The sequence below is a fragment of the Ornithodoros turicata genome, chromosome 10 (assembly GCF_037126465.1).
Source record: "Ornithodoros turicata isolate Travis chromosome 10, ASM3712646v1, whole genome shotgun sequence".
In the NCBI taxonomy this organism is placed as follows: Eukaryota; Metazoa; Arthropoda; class Arachnida; order Ixodida; family Argasidae; genus Ornithodoros; species Ornithodoros turicata.
Genome location: NC_088210.1, coordinates 7,178,111 through 7,204,246, shown reverse-complemented (window position 1 = coordinate 7,204,246; position 26,136 = coordinate 7,178,111). Strand labels below are relative to the sequence as shown.

The 26,136-nt window shown below is 48.5% G+C and overlaps 1 protein-coding gene and 2 long non-coding RNA genes across 4 annotated transcripts in view; 1 reads left to right on the top strand and 2 right to left on the bottom strand.

Annotated features, from left to right (window-relative positions):
- LOC135370291 (endoplasmic reticulum mannosyl-oligosaccharide 1,2-alpha-mannosidase-like) overlaps positions 1–12,494 on the top strand; it is a 54,386-nt gene extending 41,892 nt beyond the window's left edge. For both annotated transcript variants that reach the window (XM_064603998.1, XM_064603997.1), the window contains exons 8-10: positions 9,312–9,506; positions 9,973–10,104; positions 11,926–12,494. In XM_064603998.1, coding sequence (XP_064460068.1) covers positions 9,312–9,506; positions 9,973–10,104; positions 11,926–12,129 — 531 coding nt within the window. In that variant the 3' untranslated portion in view covers positions 12,130–12,494. The remainder of the gene's footprint in view (positions 1–9,311; positions 9,507–9,972; positions 10,105–11,925) is intronic.
- A 2,969-nt stretch (positions 12,495–15,463) lies between these two features.
- LOC135370670 (uncharacterized) lies at positions 15,464–18,431 on the bottom strand. The gene is made up of 2 exons (XR_010415422.1): positions 18,137–18,431; positions 15,464–16,797 (listed from the first exon to the last, which is right to left on the bottom strand). It is a non-coding gene; the product is annotated as an uncharacterized LOC135370670 (long non-coding RNA).
- Positions 18,432–22,479: 4,048 nt separating this feature from the next.
- LOC135370788 (uncharacterized) lies at positions 22,480–23,530 on the bottom strand. The gene is made up of 3 exons (XR_010415455.1): positions 23,210–23,530; positions 22,835–22,914; positions 22,480–22,770 (listed from the first exon to the last, which is right to left on the bottom strand). It is a non-coding gene; the product is annotated as an uncharacterized LOC135370788 (long non-coding RNA).
- Between the last annotated feature and the right edge of the window lie 2,606 nt (positions 23,531–26,136).

Here is a 26,136-nt window from a genome sequence, read left to right as displayed (position 1 = left end):
GCATTCTCCATGAAGAAGGCAATCCAGGCGTGCATTAAACCATTGTGCAGGCATTCGGTTCACATGACGTGTGCTGCGCACAGTATCAACCTGATTGGTGCCACTATGTACAGTCATTTCAATAATGAGGTGCCTGTTGAGATATGGCTTGCCTAGAACGGCATTCTCTAGGCATTGGTGCTTGGGGGCATTGAAGGCAGCTCCTCACACAACGGGAATTTGCCGACTGCGGATGATCGGCAGGCCATCGGCAGTCGGTCGGCAAAAGACTTCATCAGCCAAGAATGATTGAAACAAGTATGGGCCAATGTCACTAACAGAGTATGTTGGTCAACGGACGCTGACCCCACGGCATGTCCTTGTTGACGTGTCACTAAAGCCTTGGCATGCATTGTCTGGCTAACATCGGGTGGTCGTCGCGAGAAGATTCACCGAAAAGAATGCTCAGCAGCTCTTTTTTCAGTAATAGCAATACATATCACGAGATCTAAACCATATCCTGTTGTTCCATGCAGCGTCCTCTTCCTCTTATAACAGCACAGCAATGCCTGCAACTTGCCACCAGAGTCATTTTGATGTCATCCTGGTACAACATGCTAGCTGGTTTGCTTGTTTGGAGAGGCGTCATCTGCTACACAGAGAGAGAACTGGTAGTACAAATGAAAAAAAAAAAAAAGTGCGAAAAGCGCTGGAACCGATTGGAGCGCAGCCTCTCTTGTAACCCTGCTGACATTACAATCGTCTTCCTACCCCTCGTTTCGGCCTGCTGAGTGAGTCGTGCAGGAACACGCGCGTTGATGTTTAGGGGCGTTGTATTCCCAGAGAAATACTGCGTACAGAGAATTTTTTCGTGTTAGTTGTCACGTCAGGTTGCATCCTTCCGTAATACGCGAGAAACAAAATCTTTTGGATGGCTTTCTGGGCTCCTTTAACGTGGTCCTTCGAGGTCTCAGAAGAGATAAGGACATCATCAAGGAAGGCCATGCAAAACTTGTGCTTAACATCATGCATCGCCTTTTTATAAGCCTCTGGCAGGTTGCAGGTGGACCAGCCTGGCCAACTAGCACCCGCTGGAACTGAAAGGTGCACTGGGGGCACAAAAATACTGCCTTGGCCATGTCCTCATCTGCCACTGGAATTTGAAAGAAGCCTTGTGAGATGTACAGACTTGTAAAGCACTGAGCTCTACCACGTTGTGCCAGCACCCAGTTTGTTCTTGGCATTGGGTATGCTGGAACCTGTGATACGGCATTGAAAGCCCAGTTATCAATGGTCACTCAGAATCAGCCAGTCTTTTTGGGAACTAGTAATGGTGCACTTGCCAAAGGGCTACTGCTAGGTTCAATCAGGCCTTCATCCAACAAGTCAGTGAGACATCAATCCATGGCAATTCATTCACAGGGTGAAGCTTGGAGCATTGTTGGTATGCCATGTGTGGTCACAGTGCTGTGCTTCGCATGGTCTGTACGGCCGGGTTTTGCTGGGAAAATTTGTATTCATCCGCACAATTAGCACCACCCTGAGAGGCAGGGTCTGTCTGTGGCCCCTCAAAAAGAGTATCCAGTGTGAACTCATCATGTACTGCTACCAAAGGAGAGCCATCAACAACAACAACAACAAGAACTTTATTTGGAGATGATGGATAGAGAGTTTCACCACCAGGGGCGATACCCCACCCCATTGCTGGTGGCGATGCGGGAAATGAAATAGTGAACCCCTTCGCAATATGGAGCAAAGTTTTCTGGTTTCCGGGAAGGTGAAGAGAGCTTTCAGGGCAGAGTGTTGGTGGGCTGGATATGGGCAGAGACCAAGCAATTTTGTGAGAGAGAGAGAAAGAGAGGGGGGCAAAAGTCCAGCTGGCTAAGGGATCCAGAGAGTACGGTTTGGGAAGGTTGATAGTGTGAGCAATGGAGAAGAATGTGCTGTAGATCTTCTATAGCACCACAGTGACTGCATTGGGGAGAGTGAACTTGCCTCAAGTGGTAACTCCACTGTGCTGTAAAAGCCACATTGAGGTGCATTCGAAGGACTAATGCAGCATCTTGACAAGAGGTGTGTCGAGGCATGCGGAAAGGGAGCGCAGGATCAACTCTGCTCAGCACGGCTGGGGAGAATGTCAGGAGTTTGTTGGCGGAAATCCAGAGGAGTCATGAGGCGTCGAAGGACGGAACGCCGATCTCCTCTCAGCAGCGCAATACGCGTCCGTCTCCGAGACGAGGGAGCTGCTGCTGTGTCGCGATCGGCCTGTTCGTTCCCTGCGACAAGGCAGTGGGCTGGAACTCATTGGAGAACCAGTCTGTGGCCTGCTTCGTAGACAATGTTGTAAGCCCTTAACGCAAAGAACACCAGCGGTGCGGATGAGCCTCGGAAGGGGAGCCATTATTCACTTGTGGGCGTACAGACTTTGCAGTTACTAGGGGTTCAGTTCCTAGAGCGCAGTTGCCACATCCTGTATGGATTGAGGTGTCTATTGCTACAAGAAAGTATCTGCCAAGGATAAGCTTATACAAAGTCAGGCATGTGTAAGGCCCTTTCTTTTCTGCGATTCCGCGATTCTGCAAAAATTCGCGGAACTGTAGGTCTGCCGCGGAATATGAGGTTTTGCGCACAATTTTGCAGAAACTGCGTGCTTAACTCAGTTTATGCTCGAGATGAACGGACTTTGTTCGCACCGGGTCGGCGTGCGTTACAGCGTAGATGTGCCAACCGGATAAGGTCACCAGGCCGTGATGTGGCCCCATCTGTGTGCTGGAACAACCCTCTAACGTATTGGGATTCTGGAGTGGAATGCAAACGCTGACCCCCGCTTTGGTGTCCACAGCTGTCAAGTACCTCTGTGTGACAGTAAATTCTGTACGTGCAGAGAAGTCACTTAGCAAGTACAATTTGATAGTCAGTGACAAACGTCACTCCCTCTCAGAAGAAAGTACAATGTACCTTGTTATGCTAAGTCACAAAAGCTTTTGGAGTTGTAACAGTGTTCCTCCACACTAAGAGCTAACAGGGTATTTTCTGTCTGAACTGGGGAAATTTGCCTTTTACCGCGGAAAAATTCAGAATTCATAGTTCCCTGCTGCGGAATTCAGGATTTGCCGCAGCAGAAAAAGAAGGGCCTTAGGCATGTGCAATAAGCGTTGCCTACGACTTCCACCAGGCCACCGTGTCCTGCGTCGAATTTGCTATGCTGTGTCAGTCCAACCTGTTGCTGGTCCAACCTGTTAACGGCTCATATAGATTATGCTGCTGCTATTGCAGCATCACTTAGCAGGCTGACACTGCAGCCACTGGAAATCAGTGATCTCCAGTCAAAATGTCCAGTTAGAGCTCCTCACTTCCGGATGTTGCTGCTACTTGCAGCACCGTGGTGTGGGTGCCGGCCGGATCAGCATCTACACCCGAGTGTTTCCCACGCAGTCAGCTCTGATATGACTAACTCTATTGCATCCACAGCAGCAAGGTTAGCCTCTGGATGGTCTAGTTGAGCAGTAACTTGCGAAGTGTCTCACTCCTCCAGGCACTTATAGCCATAGTTGCTTCGCGGCGCTAACACGGAGTCGCTCCTCCACGTCGATGGCAACACTGTTCCCCCCCCCCATGTCTGTCTGGGCTCGTGTGTGGTCACTGCCGTTACCTCTAAGTGAAGTGTTGTGAGGTCACTGGGCAGATGTAGTGTGCCACATCCTGCTTTAACCCTGAGGTGCTAGTGGTTGCTGCATAGATGGTGGAAGCAATGACCGGGGATTCGTATAGACCGCTGCACTGCCCCCAATTAGGCCTGCCGTTCACCAAGGGGGGAAGGCATTTGGCGATGGACAAAGGCTAGGTCTGACATGATTTGATTAGAAGGGTGAATGTTTAAGCCTTTTGGTACATAGTATTGGAGAAAGGTAACCAGCGGTAAAAAGCAGGACAAAAGAAGTATCAAATATCTCAGTCGTCAGTAGGCCTCCTCCATCGGCGATCCCCTCTGATTTCGCCATCTCCCGTAGGCTGTCGAACTGCATATTTTCCCCCAAAAATTCTGGAATTGGAAGTGCATCAGCCTCCTTACCATTTTGAACATTTCCTTCTCGGGGACCAGCTCGCCAGTTTGATCGTAATCTTCGGCTGTAACGTAGATGAAATGTTTGCGGCCCTCACTTGGGTGTTGTGTGCGCTGTTGCAGTTCCGCCTTCAGGCTCTGGTGTCAGTCAGCGGTCATCAACTCCACACGGAAATCCCTTACGAAGCACCACCAGCGCTTTGTGCCGCCTTCAGAGGCAGTCGGAATGACTTGGCGAAGACGCTGACTCTCGGTTATGCCTGATACGGTGCAGAATTCTCGAATCCGTTGAAGGACCTTATTGGCAGTCTGACTACCCTCATAACTTGCAAACTTCGGCACTGTTGTATGGCACCGCCGAGCCTCCATGGGACCGCCGATGCTACATTATTCTCATGAGGTGCGATGTCTTGCGAAATGGTTGCTGAGATATCATTCATCGGTGTGTAACATCCTTGATCCTTTGACATCGTTCAGACCATTGTCCTTCACACAAGCCCCCACCTGTCAAAGTCTAGGGGCAGCCTTGTGTAATAGAACCAAACGAAACCGAAACGGAAACTCGTTCTACGAACGCACAAGCGATGCAAACGAGCGGCAAACAACACTGAAAGACAGCTCAGGATGGGACAGACGTGCCCTGGACGTGTCTGTATGATGTTCCTTTCTTTAATTAAAGTTAGTAATCCCTAATCGACCAGTCTCTGCCATTCTGTCTTCGAGGAAAGCCAACATTTCAGAAGTGAGATCAACAAGTCACTAAACTGTACGTACGTACGTACCCGAATTTCTTTCGGTCTCCCGGTTGTACGGACGTACCCTCATTTTCCCTGAAAATTTGGGCCTTGTGCTTTTTTTCTCTGATTTTCCTTTCAAAGCTGCGCAAACATATTCCTGAAGAAGATGAATAGACAGCCCGTAACACGTGTTTCACGGCATAACATCCATGGCTGGGGGTCGCGGCAGATCGCATGTCTCAATGTATTCGTGCTCCTCGGGAACACGTGCTATCGTCTTATCGTGAGTCCAGTATCGTACAGTAATTTCGTTCCCTCCAATGGCACTCACCAAAGAGGAGAAATACCTGCACAGTCTGCACGTGTTCCTAATACGTGCCAAGTGCCTCTTCATGGGTTTTCTGATTGAGCACGATCAGCCGCGGAGCGTAAGCAACAACGTGTAGCTGCTGCTCCGGAAGATGTACCCAAAATGTGACGAAGCGGAGCGCTACAGGTGCGGATGGACGAAGACCATTGGCACCATCTGAAGCGGCCGCGCGTCTTCGCGATCGCGGTTGACGGAAGCAACTGCAATGCGTCGCAGCTCCACCTGGTAGTGACGGCATATGACGTTGTAGAGGAAGACCATCGTCCTCAACATTTGGTGACCCGGACGAAGAACATCACGTCCGGAGCAATTCGACCCTTCACCATCCCAAATAGACGAATAGTCGAATTGCTCCGGACGTGATGTTCTTCGTCCGAGTCACCAAATGTTGAGGACGATGGTCTTCCTCTACATGAGCCCCGACCGGCGATGATGGTATGCCACGGAGAGGCGATGACGGTGGCCGATCTCCATGGCCGTGACGGTGGAACTGAGGCAGATGCTCCAGGCGCGTGGCCATCTTCGTCGTTGTCCACCGGCCGCTACATCGTAAAGGAATTGCAACACTGCCCGTGACAATGGTATTGCAAGTGCAAAAAGTTAATACGTCCCCTGCCCCTCCCCTCCCCGCCGCCGCGAAGAGGGCAGTTTCCCGAATTTTGAGTTCGTCGGGTTGGCAGGTATTACGTTCCGATTGATTGCAATTATCTTGGACTATGCCATCAAAAGGGAAACCTCGCACACAAGAGACGGATGTGGACTCTGACCCGACAGCAGACGCGGCGCCGAAGGACCGACCTTGAACGTTTCACAGGTGCACAACGATGTTAGAACTCCTTCAGCAAAGTCGGGACTCACATCATCCAACATGAACTTGCAAATTATTGATTTTGTCGCAGCCGTGCAAGCTGCAGTTCAGGCTGCTGTGAGAGAAGTCGTAAACGGCGTGAATGCAACTGAGAGCACTACGCAGGGTGATCCGGTTACCCGACACCTAGCTGCGAAAAGCGGGAAGCTCGTACCGGGATTCAACCCAACAACAAGAAACTTCGCTTACAGCCGAGGAATGGATTCGGAGAGTTGATGACTTGGCAGGGGCGTACGACTGGAACGACAAACAGAAATGCTGTTACTCTCTTCTGAAACTTCAAGGTGTCGCAAAAACTTGGTACGATGGGGTGCCTTAGCCCTTGAACACGTGGGATGAATGGAAGGAAGAACTTTGCAAAGCATTCCCCGATACTGCGAATGCTCAGTGCAGATTTCGAGAAACGGAGTCCCGAAGGAAGATGAAAACTGAATCCCTCGAGGAGTGCTACTACGACAGACTGACAAAAGCACTGCGTTGCAAGCTTGATGACAGCGCCTGTGTTGAATACATTATAACGGGACTTGGTGAAGAAGACACCACCCGAGCCTCGGGGGGCGAGCACGTTTTACCGTCCAGAGGACCTTCTTTGTGCTTTGAAGCGCATCGAAGAAAGGCTAAATGGTATGAAGTCTACTTATGGCTCAAAACAGGGAAATCTGCCGACGAAAAAGCGACAAGATGTGACTGGCTCTGATGAAGCGTCGCAAACTCAGGCTTCCGATACGAAGAAAGGTCCACGGCGTTACAACTGCAATGATTTTGGCCATATTTCGTTGAAATGTCCACAACCTTCGAAGAAGCAACGATGTGGAAATGGCAACAAATCTGGACATCTAAGTAAGGAGTGCCCAGAGAAAGCTAGCGTTGTGAAGAGAAAAGATGTTGCTCAGCACGTCATGGAAACTGGCGGTGAAATGTCTAACGCAAAGTACTTTATGGAAGCTGAGGTAAATGGGAACAGCGTTAGAGCATACCTTGATTTGGGCAGTGCGTGACACTTCGTGAAAGTGACGCCAGTCGCATGCAGCTGAAATACGAGAAGCTTAACAAGCCATATGTACGATCAACGGCTACGGCTCAGGACGGATTGTGCCTCTCGGGGAAACGAGCACTCCTTTCTTCAAGATCAAGTAGACTATCTTGGCTACGAAGTCGCCGCCAGTGGTATTCGGCCTGGAAGACTGAAGTTGGAGAGCATATTAGACTTTCCGAGACCAAACGATGTTCACCGCGTGAGACAGTTCCTTGGACTCACAAGCTATTTCAGACAAGGGGTTCGCTACTGTGGCTGCGCCTTTGACCAAACTGAGGGTGAAAAATGTACCCTGGGAATGGACTGAAGATCAGGAAAGATCATTCCAAGCATTGAAGTTAGCCATCACAGAACAACCAGTTCTTGCACACTTCGCTCCCGATGCAGAGACTGTGGTCCATAATGATGCAAACCAGGACGGCTTGGGTGCAGTTCTCATGCAAAAGCAAACTGATGAGAGATTTCATCCTGTGACTTTCGCTAGCCGACGAACCCACAACAAAAGAGAGAAAATACCATTCTCATGAACTCGAAACCTTGGCAATCATTTGGGCTCTAGAGAAGTTTCGCGTCTATGTCCTTGGAATCAAGTTCACCGTGGTAACTGACTGTAATGCAGTCTGGTGCACCATGACGAAGCGCAATTTGCTGCCACGCATTGGACGATTGTGGTTGCGCTTACAGGAGTTCAAGTTTGACACGGAGCACCGACCGGGATCATCTTTGGTCCATGCGGACGCATTAAGTGGATCGCCTACCGGAGATCCAGAGACGTTGGAGCCCATAAATGGAATGATACTGGCTACAATGATAACCGAGGACAACTGGTTAGTAGCCGCGCAGGTGACCGACTCCAGAATCGGAGACCTTAAACCACAGTTAGAAAAGAGAGATAATCTCTCGAAAAGTGACCTTACAGTGCATTCTGAGTATGCTCTGAAGGGACATAGAGTTTACCGAAAGGTGAATGAGAAGAATCAACCAGAGAAACTGCTATGGGTGGTACCTAGTCACACCCGATTGTAGGTCGTAAAAAGATGCCATGATGACTTGTTGCACTTTGGGCATGATAAGACTCTGCAGAAGCTAAAGGAGAAGTACTGGTTCCCGCGGTTGAAGAGGTACGTCAAGAGGTACTTGAGCTGCTGTCTCGAATGCCTCTACCACAAAGTGCCTTCTGGCAAGAAGCCCGGGCTACCTCCATTCTATTGAAAAGGTCGACGTACCTTTCCACATGATCCACGTGGATCATTTGGGACCGTTTCCTCGTAGCAAGAGAAGGAACAGCTACATCATAGTCGCCGTGGATGGATTTACAAAGTACACCGTCCTACGGGCCGTGCGGAGCACAGCTGCAGGACAAGCTGTACAGTTTCTCCAGGACATACCGTAATTTCACGCGTATAAGCCGCAGGACGCGTTTTTAGGAACGTTTTGAAATTTTTCTGGCGGATAAGCCGCACTGACAGATAAGCCGCGGGCAATACGAGACTATTGATTTGTGCGACAAATGAGACCATAACGAAGGCCATAAACCCTGTAGTCCGTAGCGTACAACAAAGGAGGTCAGCTCTAGAGTTTTACAAATATCGGATTGTGCCCTTGTTGGGCATTTTTCATGGATTGATGGGTCAGTGGTCTTCCAGAAGATACGAATCACTGTCACCACTTTCGTTAAAGCTGCTTGGGGGAATGCACCAGGAAGATCAATCTACTCAAATGTGGACCTGTCCCTGTTACGCACTGTTCATGCATCGGCGGGGCAGTGCTGGTCCAGAGGCACTGTCGGCCCTTTCGTTAAAACCGACGTATGGGGAAGATGCCAGGAAAAAATAAGTCATCAGATAAGCCGCACCGGTGGATAAGCCGCGGAGCGTCCGTGAGAGAAAAAAATCGCGCATAAGCCGCGGCTAGTACGTGTGAAATTACGGTAGTTGGTCTTTTTGTTGCTTTCTTTAATTAAAGTTAGTGATCCCTAAACCACCAGTTTCTATCATTCTGTGTCCGAGGGAAGCTAACACTTGGTTGATTCCGTCGCACACATATTACATTCGGAGAGGCACTCAACACGTACAGGAATACACCATATCCCGCTCACACTCTGGCCGAGCATCCCAACTTGTCCTAACCCTAATCAGTCAGTCTTCCTCTCCTGGTGCTGTTCTCTCCCACTCCTCCTCTTGCTCCCTTTACCCCCACGACCCTCACAGCACATTGGGTGACAATTACATAGAATTTATAAATGTGGGCCATTTCAGGATCACTTGGTGTGTTACCTACCTGGAACTTTAGCTTTGGGATATCACCATGGCCTTCCCAGGGACCACCTCGACCTTGCACAGTCTTTGATGGACACGTGCCTGAAGACATATGCTGTCAACCCTACGTTCTTGGCTCCAGAGATATCCCACTTCAACATGGATGAACACGGAGATAAGGACATAATCGTCAAGGTACGGTTATCCATACCTTGATTCTGTCCAGCACTGGGGTTTTTGTCGGTCTTAATTATCAGTTTCAACCACCGCTGTGTCAGCAGTAGCAACAGCGAAAGTACATCTTTGTCATGTGAGAATTGTAAGCATGTGGTGGCATTAAACCGTGTCAATTTGCTCAAAACTAACTTGCCTGACCCTATTTGAACCGGTTTGATCCTGTTCGGACCAAATAGGTTTTTGGCATTGTATAGGAATGAGAGTTTTAAAGTTTTTGTAATTGATTGAGACAAATCTGAAAGCTGAAAACTTTTGCATGAATTCTGAGGACCCTCTGGCATTAGTGACGAAAGTTTCAACACCCTCTGCGCCACTTTTTATGGAAAGTGTAGCGCTTTGTCTTGGGAGAGACTGTGGAACTGGAGATTGCCTATTCATGACGCAAGACCACATAAAGATCTCAAATGAACGTTCTTTTGCACAGTCCAACGACGCTCACAACTTGCTCCGTCCTGAGACCCTGGAAAGTCTATGGTACCTTTACTATGTCACCCAGAATAAGACCTATCAGGATTGGGGATGGCGCATCTTCCAAGGATTCAACAAATATTGCAAGGTACGCTTCTGTTCTTTGTTTTGTTGGGGAACATTTTTTCATAAGCGTAATCGTAAGGCCACAAAGAAAAAGCTCCACTGGGGTAGCTCCGTATGTCATATCACTGTCTGCCATTTAAAATAGGGCCTTTGTCTAGGAATTCTAAACAGCTTGTCGTTTTGAAAAGTCTCCTTGCTCAGGCATTTCTTGTTATGTAGGCCGTCCGCGATTTTGCCTGCGTTTACACTGCGTTATCTTGTACGATACAGCACTCAATTATGGTAACCTTGTGCACCAATAATGAGGTTTAATATACAAAAGAAAAGTGTGTGTGTCAAGACATGTTTTTACAATTGGCTTCACATTTGACTTAGTTTCTTATAGCAACCGTGTATGGGAAACACTGAAAAGGAGACAGATTTTTAGACAGGATTTTAGCAAGTATGTGAATTAGACCCTCAGTGACCAGATGGGTTACTCCTGCATCCAGGCGTGCGGGCAGTTTCAAAACAAATCTGCGACGATTCGCGAAAATTAATTTCATACAAACAAATAATGGCGTTCTCTGAGAAAGTGGACTGACAAGTTTTGCAATTCACCGTATATTTGTGTAACTGGGAAGTATGAGGATTTTTGTCAACATCAATCCTGTCCTGCGGAGGTAGGTGTGAGAACACAGCTAGCAAATACATATACCAGGGCAAAGTATTCCTGGGGCACGGGTTACAGCTAGAGCCCTGCACCATCCGCGGATGGAAGCGGATATCTGCGGATATCCACAAGATACTTGTGGATTCGCGGTGTGCGGATCGGATGCGGATGGCTCGAGGTCGGATGTGGATGCGAAGGCAGCGGACCAGTAGTGGATCGGATGGGGATGGCTCGAGGTCGGATGCGAAGGCAGCGGACCGGTAGAGGATCGGATACGGATATACCGCGTAGTGTAATTTTTTTAGCAGCAATTTATTTGTATTGCGCGCCGACAGCGAGCGCATGCTCGGGTTTACCTTTGACCATGGACTACCAAGACTGGAGGGGAGGCATTCTGGTGTCTGGAACCACACGAGCACCAGCGAGGTAGCGTTCCACACGTTCCAGAGGTCTTTCCATATCGCGTTTGTTGAAAAGTTTACCTCTGCTTGTCGTCGTGAGTCCTTCCGTGACAGCATGGAGGCATCCAAAATTATACCAACATGCTTCCGGCGGTCTTTACACGTCCTTCGAAACGTGCGGATTTTGTGGATCGGATGCGGATGTTGCGTTTTGGCCAGCGGATCGGATGCAGATATAAACGGTTGTGTATGCTGCAGATGCAGGTCGGATGCAGATGCCAAAAATCTCATCCGCGCAGGGCTCTAGTTACAGCACATCGTGGGAGACACCGTTCGATATCCTTGTCCTTAAGAGAGCTCTTCTTTACACCTTCAGTGATGTGCTGGATCTGGTGCAGTGACAGGATTGATGCGAAGAGCACCTATCAAGTTAAAGCGAGTGAATATGTTCCGAAAGAGTACCGTCTTAGCACCGTGGCAAACCCACGAGGGCTTGGATATTGCGTGCAATACCAATAGTTGTCCCAGATATTTTGCTTCCTGCAGCAGTAGTGTGTACACAACAAGTTCCAAGCCTAGAGACATTACCTAACAGGTCCACCCGGGTTTACGAAAAACCTCTAAACATTTCTCAAAGTATCCGTACAAACCGTGAAGGACTCGAAAGCAAAAAATAGTGGTGAACGACTTAATCTGGATTAGTGCCGTACGTGTGAGCAGTCACCACTACGGAAGTTACGTGCTCATTGCGTACGAAAATTGTAAATTACTTTTGCGTGCCATTTTGCAGGTGGAAAGCGGTGGCTACACGTCCATCAATAACGTGCGCAGCGCCCTCTTTCCACGCCCGAGGGACATGATGGAGAGCTTCTTCCTCGCGGAGACGCTGAAATATCTGTACCTGTTGTTCAGCGACGAGGCCACGGAGGCCTATTCCCCCGACAAGTTTATCTACAACACTGAAGCTCATCTACTCCCGATATATGACTCATAGAAACCATCAGCGATCTTCACGGTGTGCACTGTTGGGTTGTGAGGGGACGTTGGCCCGTCATACCGTCTTGCTGAGGCGCCTTTATTGTGGTGCGGACATCATGGAGACGCCCAGGAGTGGCCGTGGCTCCCCAGTGTGACTCCCCAGCAAACTCCCTCTCATTTTCTTTGTTGACACGCACAGGTGAACGTTCACTCGCCCCTTTGCTCGAATGCAGAGTGGGACATTGCTGCTGCAGAAAGGTCTCGAATGAACATTGATCAAGGAGTTTGAGGCCCATGCAGCGACTTGACTGTATGTTAGGCGTTTGGTTTGTTACGTAAGAGATAGTAAAGAATATATTTTTATTACTGCCAAAGAAATAAGAAATTGTGCCGAACGTTTTCTCGATTTGTCGTCACATTCTGCAGGAGTTGTTTGCTCAACGGAAACTGAAGCTCCGTTAGGGCCCCTAGCTTTCCGTAATTCTGCGAAATTGTGCAGAAATGGCCACGTGTAACAGAAACTGCTATTTGTCTCGGAATCGTCCGCTTTTTGCGGAACATGCAAAATTCTACTGACTTGTGTGCGGATTTCAAGCAAAATTTTTGTGGGTTAAGCCCAATCAGTCGAGACCACAATGCCTGACGCCACTGGTAACGACCACCGCTGCTCGAAGTAGTTACACTGCTGAATGCACCACAACGAAAGGAGATTAAACGACAGCCCGGACGGAGATCGACACAGTTGAGTCTCGTTTTCTTTGTTCACAGAAAAGTTAGAAAAGACTGGAAATGTGAATGGGACCAGCCGTCATGCTATATTGGGAGAATGCTGCATTTTTTGTGCTTGTTGTCTTCAGGGTTGGTTACTGAAAATATTGTTGTTTCTGGTTCCGTTTCCGGTAACTGAAAAACTCTGCGCTGCGTTTCCTTTTCTGTTTCTGGACGATTTTTGGTAGAGGTTTCTGTTTCCGTTTCCTTTTAAGAATTTTGTTTCCGTTTCCAAGGTAATTTCAGTACTGGTTTCAGCTTCTCATCTGGAACTCTTACTGTCTTGTTTTGGCTTGTTCATGTCAGATATCCTAGCTATATAGGGGATACAAAAGGACAGCTACACCAAACACTACAAGTTCATCACGAATCTTATACACCGCAAGTAGATGCCACTCTAGGTTTTGGAAATACATGCCTTTAAGTTTCAAAAGTCTCTGCCCGTGCTCGAAAATAACGCGTCATTCAAAACTTTGGCGTTCATCTTGCTGCGCAGTGGACTCAACACGAAAGAAGGTCCCGAAAATAAATGAACGAATTAATGAATAAATGAATTATGACTGGAAGAATAGTGCGGATATGTATAATTTTAATATTAACGCGAAAACACTGACGGAAACATCCTCTGAATTTGGTTTCTGTTAACGTTACCACTCTTGAATTTCGTTTCAGTTTCGGTTTCTGGCAGTGCGAGCTAAAACAGTTTCGTTTTCGTTTCCATTTCTGTTTCCTGCAGAATTTCTGTAATTACCATTTCTCGTTTCCGGTAGCCAACCCTTTCTTTCAGAATTTCACAAATTTGTAAATCCCATTTTGCGGAAATGTGGATTTTTTGCGCTGCAAAACAACAACAACAACTTTATTTCAAGATGATGGGTGGGGAGTTACATTGCCGGGGGTGAAGCAGGGAAAGAAGAAATGGGTCCTGTTACAATGAGGATCGAAGTCCTGTGGCGTCCAAAAAGGCGAAGAGAGCCTTGAGGGAGAGCGTTGGTGTGCTGGATGCGGCCAGAGTCCAAGCAGTTTTGTGAGGGAGAGGGGACTGGAGACTAGCTCGTTGAGGGAGGCGGAGAGTACGGAGCGGGAAGGGTGGTAGTGTGGGCAATGGAGAAGAATGTGCTCGAGATCTTCAACAGCACCGCAGTGACTGCAGTGGGGAGAGTTGTCTCAACTTGTCTCAAGCGGTAGCGCCACTGTGCTGTGAAGGCCACGTTTAGGCGTATTCGATGAACTCATGCAGCGTCTTGACGAGAGATATGTGCTGGCATGCGGAAAGCGAGCGCTGGGTCAACTCTGCTCAGCATGGCGGGGGGTAGTATGTCCGCGGTCCGTTGGCGGGTAGCCAGAGGAGTCACAAGGCTTCCAAGTATGGACCGCCGATGGCCTCTCAGCAGTGGAATACGCGTTCGTGTCCGAGACGAGAGAGCTGCTTCGGCGGCGCTGTCCGCCAGTTCATTGCCTTCGACACCGCAATGGGTGGCAACCCATTGGAGAGTGAGCCTATGTCCTGCTTTGTAGAAAAGTTTGTAAGTGGTTAACATAAGCGCAAGTAAGCGTAGGCGGTAAGTAAGCAGAATGCTAGGTGCCCTAAGCATCGTTGCACATTAAGGTGGTTATTCACCCACACACAAGATATGCTGGATGGTTCACGAGCACCCAACACAGAGGACATGCGCTAAGATTGAAAACAGTGTTTGAAATACATCACATTTGTGCAGGAAGGTCACACGGCCTCTTGGGTACCTTGTGGATGTTTCACTTGGTAACGCCGAGGTCTTTCGGTGTACCACACAGGCAAAGCAACCATACCAAACTGTTTTCCCATCAAACAGATCAAGTAATGATGAAAGATGGAAGTCACTGAAAAGGTTGGCCAGCCATAGGACTTGAACCCACATCTTCTGGATTACCGGTCCAGGGCTCTACTAGTTGAGCTAACCTAACACACCTACACTCTTAAAAATGAACTTCACCGCATAGCACGCTCCTAGCCAACCATTATCTCGAATGATATCGTTATCTGCCCTGACTTGTTGAAAACACGGGGCGTACGCCTTTCTGTGACAATTATGAACAGCATAAGTGTCACAGAAATGGCTGGAGTTGAGTTAAGTCAACTGGACTCTGGCCCCTTCTCTATATCACACTTGCTTGGTCTCTGGCCAAGTCCAGCCCACCAACGCTTCCGCCCTCACCACCACCACCACCGGTGGGGTTAGGGTATCGCCCCCTGTCGATTAAACTCCCCAAACCTCATCTTCAATATAATCTCGTTGTTAACGTGACGTAAATGAGACCACAACAGAGAAGGAAGCAGTTTGGTGCACTGCTAGCTGTGCGAGAACGTGCTTCCGTATGATCTTCTTCTGTACCGTGGAGAAGGTAGGCACTGTCCAACAACCAGGCATTGTCGAGCAGAGGAGCCGATAAACCACATCAAGCGGTGGGAAGAACTGCCCCCACAAGATCAAGACTAAAATAATAAGATCTCCATGAAGTTCCCATGGAAGCAATAATTACGTGGCATCCCGCTAGATATGCCAGAAATACAAAGCCAAGTATACCGTCTGTGATACTGACACTGTGATCTTATATATATTCATTCTAAGATGGCTTTTCAGGCCATCCATGGATTTGGCAGAAATCAAAAACAAAGGGATGGGTACAAGGAGGGGTACACTCTACAGCCAGCAGCTCTAAACTAAGGTGACTATAAATGAGGGTGGAGGCAGCGGTGCGCCAACGCAATCGGTCCTGGTACACCGCAGCACTTGGGTGCGGTCCATATTTTGCAGCTTTCAAAACGCCTGCAGTGTTCCTCGTAGATGAGCAGTTACGGGTCACCGACCACGTCACTTCAAGATGGTGTCGTACCTGTTTCGGCACAACATATTTTCTGAGAGAAATAAAGTCAAAATTTTCTCGAAATATATAATGGAGCGATGTCAGCGGGACCGCGGTCTGATTCCATAGATTTTGCGCAATATCAATAAATACTACTCTTCCAAAATGAGTGCATATCTTACTCTTTTCAAAGAAAAGGAAATAAAACAAAAAGAGAAATAAATAAATAAATAAATGAAAAAGACACAAAAAAGAAAAAGAAACCCGGCTCCCAGGCAGCCCAGGAAAGAGTATCTGTCTGGAACATTCGAACACCTGTATCACGAATATCCGTAGCGTCATTCATTCACAGAATAAAAAACTAAAATAAAATAAAATGACAGGATGGTTATGGCTCGCGTAGCGCGAAATTCAAGCTTCAGCTGCACGTGTGGTGAAATTAGGTCGGATGGAAGCTTGTAGACAATATTGATTTGCGGGGTCGTCGAAATGGGGAGCGAGGTGAATGGTGTCCTGAACGAGGGGGCTGTTCTGGAACACCAAGTCTATCCATCAGCCACGTCTAGTGTCGGTGCACAACGGAAGGTCCAGCTGTTTGGACATACGAACTTGGGAAGGTGGTGTTCTTGGCCAGTGAAACGTGCACGTTGAAGTCTCCGACTACGAGAAGCTGGTGCGTGTGGTAAGGCGCGAGTACGCACACGATAAAGTCGCGGACGCGTTCCTGCGCCGCGCGAGGCGAGAAGGTAGCACACTCCCACCACGAGCGCTGTGGGAAGATGCACGGCACAAATTTCTCCGACGACGTCACAAGGAAGAAGGGTGTGTTCACGTGGTGTAGCCAGTACTCAGGCACGCAAATAAATGGCAATTACGGCCGCTTGGTTGCCCTTGCCACTGCGACGCGCCCCACAGCGGCACCTGAAGCCGAAGACTTGTATCGGTCTCTCCCTCTTGATGGACGTCCTGGAAAGACATAGGAGTGATGTCTTGGGGAGGACACCTAGTCGTGTGTAATGTCTTGTGCGCGGAACCGTACGGAGCGTCCATTTGTAGCTGCGAGTGTCAACGGCTGAGGGGGAGAAATGTTTATTAAGAAAAAAGTAAGGAAAGGTCAGCTAGACGGAGGTCGCCTTGCTATTCCGAAAAAAAGAAAAAGAGAGAAAAGGAAAGAAATGAGAGGTTGATGAAAAAGGAGAAACGGGGAAGAAAAGGAAAGGAAAAGAAGAAAAGAAAAGGAAGAACGCAAAACTAAAAGTGACATCACAGGCACGGTTACGCAACCACAAGGCATCGACAACGAGTGGGGTTTGTCTGGTTGTTCCACGGACTGCGTAGTGATTGTGCGGTGCTTTTGCAGTCGATGAAATTCGTCCAGCAAAGTTTTGTCGATATTCGCCTTTCCGTGGTAGAAGTTGAAGTGATTAGTAAGTTATCTCACTTTCCAACGATATCGGTTGTAAGCTGGCGGGGTGATCCTGCTCACTGCTACGGATGAGCGCACATGCGGTAAGAGTTTTGTCCGGACAAGCTAATGCGGACGATGTCTACGCGGTCAACGCCGACGCTCTAATATGTGACGGCAAGTGAGAGTGAGACATTGTTCTAGGGCGTGCCTGTCCTCCAAGGCCATTTATAGTGAGAGTTTGGACAGTCTCTGATCTTTCGCCGTCTCATGGGTGGAGCCTATCATAATGTCAAAGTCCTCGTTCCAACGCCCACAAAGTGTGAATCCATGCAGAATCTGCTTGCCGAAGTGAAAGAATTCAAGGACGAAGGGTTTTCGAATGGCGATGTACTCCTTGCATAGTAAACAACGACAAGCATCAATATGGCGACGGCATTACGACAGAATTTAGAAAAACTAAAAATAAAAAAGAGGCATTCGGTTGACAATTCGAATACCGAAATTCGTATTCGGTTCAGATTGGGAATCGAAATTTTATGTGTTTGCCTCGATATTCGAAAAATTTGAGTATTCCTCCCCAAATATAAAGTTCCACGCCAATTCTCCCTTAGTCTGCGTTAAATATACTCTCGTACGTGCTATCGCTGGAATTCATTGTGCCTATAATGCGTCATTCATTTGGTGCAAGTTAGACAGAACGTGAACCTATAAGCCATTGAAGCTGTTCCTCTGCACCAGCAAAAACACTCTCTCTTATTTATTCCGATGAAAACGGTGACTTGAATTTCAACGCAACGCAACGCGCGCGTTTGGAGCGTAGCTGGAACGCCTTTATCTAAAAGGAACTCGTTGCATTAAATGAATTATTCCCTTCGAAGCTGACGAAGCTGGCGCCGAGAAGTCGTTGCAGGCTCGAAATAGCAGTGGGGTTTGTGTGACCGGCCGCATCAATCACATTGTGGTGGCTCTATATACTGAATGCTTCGGATGATTTCACACCTACCTGTCTCAATCCGATTCAGTCTTCACGCGCGGAAATCCAACGAAACCATACTTCACATCCTTATGTATCGTTCCAGCAATCTATGTGTTGAAAGAAGCGAATATTTCTATTGAATTCCGTTTCTTATGACGTCTCGAATTGGAGGCTGTCTCTCAGCAATATCTCGTACAGCCGCCATGCAGATGTGCAGTATATAATCCTCTCCCACGCACTCACAAAGCCACACTAAACAGAAAGCCAGCATAATTTTACGGGTCGTCGCTTTCAATACGCTTTGAAACACTGAGTCATCTGCACCTGGCAATAACTACAGGAATCACACTCTTGGTCTGTCTACAGTCTGTCTAGAAGGATCACCTGAACCAACATTTCTGGGAAGCGCAAATACATCGAGGCGTTACTTCTTTCATTGAAATAAAGTTAAAATCCGACTGGGTTGGTGATCCATTCTAAAAACGGCAAAGAAAACCCAGTGCAAGGGACAAGGTATGAAACAAGAAGAAAAAAAAAACGAAAAAAAAAAAACGAGACACACAGAGCGCTGACTGAGAACCGACAGGGGAAGCTATAGCACTGTTGAATGTAGGTGTTCCGTTCGAAATTAAAAATTCGGAAGGGGTTATTGCGCAATTTAGGATTTTAAAGAAGGGGAAATGAACAACAACAACAACAACTAAATCATGACTATGGCCTGGGGTGATTCACCGCTTGAGAGCAGTACCCTACCCCATTACACGAGAAGCATGCGATGTGAAATATGAAAATGAAGTTATGTGCAAGTACAACTCGAACTCCTGTCCTCTGGTTGCGCAACGCTATACGTCGCACAAAAGGAAGAAGCACATGAAAGGAGCGCCAATGGTCCTTCAGATGCAGGGGAGGACCCTACAGCGTCTGGAGCAAGCCGGTAGCCAAGAGGAACTCCAAGAACATCAGAAGTCCTCGACGGTGTTGGACATGGCTCTGACATGGGCCAAGAATTGCAGCCAGGTTGAACGTCTGTCGGCTAGCACCACTCAGCTGAGCACAGAGTTGCCGCCTCACCGTTTCGTAGAGCTTACATTCTATTAGGACGTGCTCAATGCTCGCTACAACGCCACATTTGGAGCATAGGCAGCTGTCACAGTATTCGATTCGGCACTTGAATTGGGGAGTGAAGGCAACGTTGAGACAAAGCCTGTACAGGAGGGACGTAAAATAACGTGGTAAACGGTCAGGAACTGAGAAGGACATAGTGGGATCCACCGAATACATGAGAGACCTGTCAGTGATGTCCCGACTCCACTGCTGGCGAGCTAGTGGCTGAATGAGCTCATTCAGAAGTGATCGCCTGTCTCCTCTTGATAACACCGTTGGTACAACAGTCCGAGACTGTTGGGCAGCCGTTGCCGCTCTGTCGGCTTCTTCGTTTCCGCTCAAACCACAGTGACCCGGGACCCACTGCAGGGATATATGATGACCGTGATCGCTTAGACGCTGAACCTGATGGAGGATATCAGTGACAACTGGGGCGAGCGATCCACGTATTCCCATGTTGGCTATACATTGAAGAGCAGCCTTTGAATCTCGTCGCTGCAGTCGTCAGGACGAATCATTGCTGCACCGCCTCCGTCTCAACGTTGCCCGCACCCCATTGCTCCTGTACAAAATGGGCCAATCCAGCTCCCCCTTGTGTTCCAGCTGTGGCGAGGTGGGCGACATTGCTCATTGTCTTCTGCACTGCCAGCAGCACATCCCGCAACGGCAAGCCCTCCATCGCCGTCTAATACAGCTGGGCTACAACACACTGTCCATGGCCACCCTCCTCGGTCCCGTCCCTCGGCCTACTCAGTGGGCCATCACCACAGCCCTGCTCCGCTTCTTAAATGACTCTGGCCTTGCGTCTGCCCTCTGACTGGACGTTCTTCGAACTTTCCTTCGTGCCTGTGCTGCACTGCACTGCGTGCCAGTTTTTCTGTCATCTTTTCCTTTCTTTTATTTCTTTTGTTTCACAGTTCCTTTTTCTTTTCTTTTCTTTTCTTTTCTCTCTCGGAATAGCAAGCTGGCAATAGCCTGGCTGACATTTCCGTTTTCCTTTTCACTATTAAACATATCCCCCCCCCCCCTTTGAATCTGAGTAGATGACCCAGGCCCGCGGATCGTCACAGGGCGTCTTACGTAGAAACAACAGGATAGCATATAACTCAGGCGACGTTGATGATGTGCGGTGTGAGAGACGGTATCCATGTGACACACCGTCAGTTGGAATAACAAATGCAGACGATGAACATTCATGACTGGAGGATCCGTCAGTGAAAACTGCAGTGTGGTCAGAATATCGATTGTGCATCATATCCGCTGCAAGCTGTTTCAGAACTGATGTAGGCACTTGGTTTCGTTTGACATTAAGACCAGGAATTGACAATGCGATCGATGGTACTGTAAGCGACCACGGAGGCGTCGTGGGCACCACTGATCTTGCAGAAAACGGGGGAACCTTAGGTTTCACTTCCATGAAACAGTTGTATGCGTTACATTGCTTCCGGCGACAAACTTTTGCTATTAGTGGATGGCGGCGGTGGTGTGCTCGGAGGCGCAAGTAATGGCGAATGGTCTCCCTCTGCCGTAAGACTTCAATGGGTATTTCGCGGGCTTCTGCTATCACCATCCGCGTTTCCGCGGCTCTCGGGACGCCAAGACATACCCTTAAGCTCCGTGCTAGAATACACCGCAGTCGTTGTTCTTGCGTTTGTGAAATTCCGTGCAAGACTGGTAGGCTATATAGCAGAGTCCCTCGGACTAGGGCTTTGTGGATGGCCAGAAGAGACTTCTCATTCATTCCCCACTTCGGCCCAGCAAAGTGGCGAATGACGGAAATCCACCGGTGTGCCTTTGTGTCCAGGTGATCGATGTGTTTCTTCCAGGACAAGTTGGAGTCTAGGATGACACCCAGGAATCTATGGTGTGCTAGCAGCCTAAGAGGCGTATTGCCAAGGAAGAGCTGATACCGATGCATATGCTTCCGAGTAAAAGCCATGACTGCTGTTTTCTCAGTTGATATATCCATGCCTGCCTCCGTTAGGTACCGCAAGATGTTATCCAGGGAATGCTGAAGACGGCGTAGGATTGCAGGCCTCGATTTCCCAACAGTCCAAATGCAGACGTCATCAGCATAGATAGATATATTGACTTTAGGGGCGATACAGGACTTTAGGCCTGCCATTACAAGGTTGAAAATGATAGGACTTAAAACGCTGCCTTGTGGTACGCCCTGAGTCAAGACAACTTTCGAAGTGACTCCTTCTTTTGTGCGAACAGAGAGTGTTCTGTGGCGCAAAAAATCAGCAAGCCACAAGAACATTCTGTCGGGAACGCCTGCTTGCAACAAAAGATGCAGAACGTTGGCATGACTGACGGTGTCGTAGGCTCTCTTGACGTCCAGGAACACTGCCATGACTATTTTCTTCTGGCTCCTCGCTTGCTCGACGGTGGTGACGAGATCGAGAACAGAGTCTCTGGAGCTACGATTCCGACGGAAGCCTGCCATCTCTTCGGGGAAGGTACGATGACCCTCAAGCCACCACTCCAGTCTATGCAAGACCATTCGCTCCAAGACTTTACCAAGACAACTCGTCAGGCTAACTGGACGAAAGGATGACAGGTCAGATGGGTGCTTTCCAGGCTTTAACAGCGGGACTACTACGGCATCTTTCCAAGACTGCGGCACTTCACCGCTTCTCCATGATGTATTGAAGACATGGATCACACAGGAAACACAGCCGTCGCTAAGGTTTCGGATGGCTAGATAGGAGATTCCGTCTCCACCTGGCGTCGATTGTACTCGTGACAGGCCCCAGATGAAAAATTTTCCAACTGGGACCAGTTCAAACTGTGTTATTGAACTGGGACCAGTTCAAACTGGGGCCAGTTCAAAACCAGTTTGCAGCTGGTCCCAGCTTGAACTGGTCCCAGTTCAATAACACAGTTTGAGCTGGTCCCAGTTTGAACTGGGACCAGTTCAAAACCAGTTTGCAGCTGGTCCCAGCTTGAACTGGTCCCAGTTCAATAACACAGTTTGAGCTGGTCCCAGCTTGAACTGGGACCAGTTCAAAACCAGTTTGCAGCTGGTCCCAGCTTGAACTGGTCCCAGTTCAATAACACAGCTTGAGCTGGTCCCAGTTTGAACTGGGACCAGTTCAAAACCAGTTGGCAGCTGGTCCCAGCTTGAACTGGTCCCAGTTCAAAATACCAGTTTGCAACTGGTCGCAGCCGAAGTAGCAACGTTTCTCCTCCAAGCGGAACTGAGCCACTCGGGAGCTCATTTGGATCTCCATGATGAAACCCACAGATGCATGATACTGAAATAAACATGAATTATTTTATTGTGCACTTCTGAAACAGACATTTTGTATTTCACGATGCAGTTTCTCACTGACTTTACAGAAACGGTTGAGGAAAACAGGAAGCATTCCGGGCAGCCGTGGAAGTCATGTCATCAGTTGGTTTTCTACGTATAGAGCTGCAGAAGAGCTATCATTACTAATTCATTTAGTTCACTATGCACACATATGTCGCAGACACTCAACTTTCCTGTGTATCCCCCTTGTGTCCTTAGAAGGCGCTTGTGGAGTCCGACATATTGCTTCGCAGTCGTCCTGTGAAGCACAATATTATCACCAAAACATGAATTGAAAGGCACAACTACTCAGACAGACTCACATGCTTTTCCGATCCACGCCACGAGTACTCTGGTGAGCTATGCGGATTCTAGAGCAACCCGTGTTTTCCGTGTGAAGGATCTGAACACGAGAATGACATGCATTAAAAGCGGGAACACGCAGACTAACGGCACATGATGAATAAAAGAACGAGAAACCAAGAGACACTTTTCACAGCGTGTGGTGTGCAAAAAGTTGCTTTGTTAACGTTAACATTGCATTTACATAAACCGAGCGTTGGTCGTGAAAGAAACGCGTCAATATGTTCTCCTGCAACACACTGGGGAGACAAACTTTACGTGCAGCAGGACGGTACCATTATTTATATTTCTGCTTTATTCGTAGGAATCAAAAAACACTTGAGCATAGTACTCACGATGAAGCAGTCTTCGCAGCTGCCACAGAGCCGCAATCGCATGACACCTGTCTGGTCGTACTGAAGCCGATGACGCTCACTGTAATTTATATTGTCGCATGTCACGCTAATAACATTAAGAGCAAAAATGTCACTTGGGACATGCTGAGACGAACGCGAAAAGTCAAAACACGGCAGACAAGCGCGAACGCTGCATCTTGAAGCAGCAAGCGACCGTTACATCTTGTTCAAACGCGTCATTCATCAGGGGAGCAGGAACGCGCAAAATATGCAAACATAATAATTCCAAATTAGCTTTTGTTAACATTAGCGCACCTTCAAAAAAAAAAAAAATAGAAATATGATTTTTTTACTATAAAGTTGCTTTCCGATCGTCCCCCCAACCTTTCTTTCGTAATCTTCATATATGTTATTACAAACCTATCCCGGAACCCCCAAACCGAAACTTCTCCCAAACATGTCAGCTGGTCGAGCTTGAACTGGCACCACTTCACTTTCCAGTTGCAACCTGCCCAGCTTGAACTGGTACCAGGTCATGTCCAGTTGCCTCCAGCCCAGTTTGAACTGGTACCAGTTTATGTCCAGTTGCCACCAGCCCAGTTTGAACTGGCGCACCACTTCACTTTCCAGTTGCGACCCCCACCTTCAACTGGTACCAGGTCATGTCCAGTTGCCTCCAGCCCAGTTTGAACTGGTACCAGTTCATGTCCAGTTGCCACCAGCCCAGTTTGAACTGGCGCACCACTTCACTTTCCAGTTGCCACCCCCACCTTCAACTGGTACCAGGTCATGTCCAGTTGCCTCCAGCCCAGTTTGAACTGGTACCAGTTCATGTCCAGTTGCCACCAGCCCAGTTTGAACTGGTACCACTTCACTTTCCAGTTGCCACCTGCCCAGCTTGAACTGGTACCAGCTCATGTCCACTTGCCACCAGCCCAGTTTGAACTGGTACCAGTTCATGTCCAGTTGCCACCAGCCCAGCTTGAACTGGTACCACTTCACTTTCCAGTTGCCACCAGCCCAGCTTGAACTGGTACCACTTTAGTTTCCATTTGCCGCCAGTTTGATCCCACTTGGTTCCAGTTCATGACCAGTTGGAGGCAACTGGGAACGAACTGGTACCAGTTGACTTCCCAGTTCATTTTTTCGCCTGGGGCACACCGCGGCTCTGAATTCACCCAATGTGAAGTCCATATCCATCTTTTCGTTCACCACTGGTTCTCTTCGTGAGATCGCCTCCTGTATCTCGGAAGTAGAAGCGCGGAATACGTCAGTGTTTGAAGCTTGCGAATTTGCGGATATAATCTTGCAGAAGTCCAGCGCAACAGAGTTCTCGGACCGCATGAGAGACAGCGCTAGCACTCCCAAAGGATTTTTGGGCGGGAGGGTCTCTCTCAGACTCCGGGCCACGCTCCACACTCTGGCAGCGCGAGTAAAAGGCGACAGCGTTGCGCAGAATTGACGCCAGCGCTCTCTGTCAACATTCTTTAGTTCCTTCTGTACTACCCTGGCAGCATGCCGGGCTTCTATGATGTCTTGAAACAGCCCCGATCGTCTAGCCTTTCGTTCAGCTCTCCGCCTTTGGGCTCGTAGATGTTCCACGCGAGGATTTGTTCCCATATGTCCTGTCGCGACCTTTACGGTTCGCGAACAGCATCGAAGAGAAGTAGTCAGCGTTTCGGTTAGCTGCTCTGCTGACATGTTCGGCTGCGCCAATTCTGAACAAGACGTTCGAAAGTCCTTCCAGTTAATTAACCTAACAAATTTGGTCCTGGGTTGGCCAGTATACCTGTCGCATGAAATGTAGATGGGCAAATGGTCACTTCCTTTCCCATCGACATCAGTCGACCACGAGAGACTCCTGGAAACATCTTTTGACCAGATGGACACGTCCAGGACGTCAGTTGAGAAATCTCTACGCAGGAACGTTGGTGAACCATCACTGAGCAGACACAGGTCCATTTCGTCGATGACGTCAACCCATCTTATTCCCCTCCTGTCTGTACGTGCACTTCCCCACCGTGGATGGTGGGCATTGATGTCCCCCACTACCAGGAACGGCGGTGGTAGCCCAAGAAATATGTCCCGTATGCTCTGCTGCGACAAGGTAATAGAGGGCGGGAGGTACAAACTTACAACAGTAAGTACAATGTTGCCCAGTCGAACCTTGCATCTCACTTGGTCAGCGGAAGAAATATGCGGCTCCTGTAATTGGGCAGCCGTTAGGTCCTTCCGAACACAAAGCACAGTCCTTGATGCGCCTTGGCTGCCAGATGTAAATACGTTGTACCCGCTGAGTCTAAAGTCGTCCTTAATGTACGCTTCGCTTATGGCAAGTACGGGAATGGGATATTTTAGAAGAAACAACTTGAGGTCGGGGAGCTTATTGCGAATGCCCCTCGCGTTCCACTGCAGCACTGTGGCTCTCCTATAAAGACTGTCCATGCAGGGATGTTAGCACTCCTTCCGCAGCAAGAAGGTGCTGAACTTCGGGTAAGGACGCAGCAGCAGGGAAAGAGGACACAATCGCTTTGAGTGCGGCCAGAACTAGAGGGAGGAGGACAGAAATTGTGGTACTGTCACTCGATACTGCGGTGTGTGCGTGCTTCGATCGTCGGGAAACCACTGGCTTCGGCGTAGCGCATTTCCAAGGCCTTCGTATAGCCTCAGCATAAGTTGCCCGTGAAAGCTGGGGTGTATCGGCGTCATGTGTAGGTGGGAAATGAAGCGTTTTTCATTGGACGTTAATGACTGTTAATAATATTCCGCAAGGATTGGTGATTGTACTAATGCAAATTGTAGAAGAAAGCATCTATCAGTTTGTTGTGCTGAGGTTTCAGAATTTGTCGTGTTGTTCTTCACAGCAACTTGGAATCAACCATGTTGGAAATAAAGGGAAAATTTTTCATTCAGAAGAGCGGTGTTTG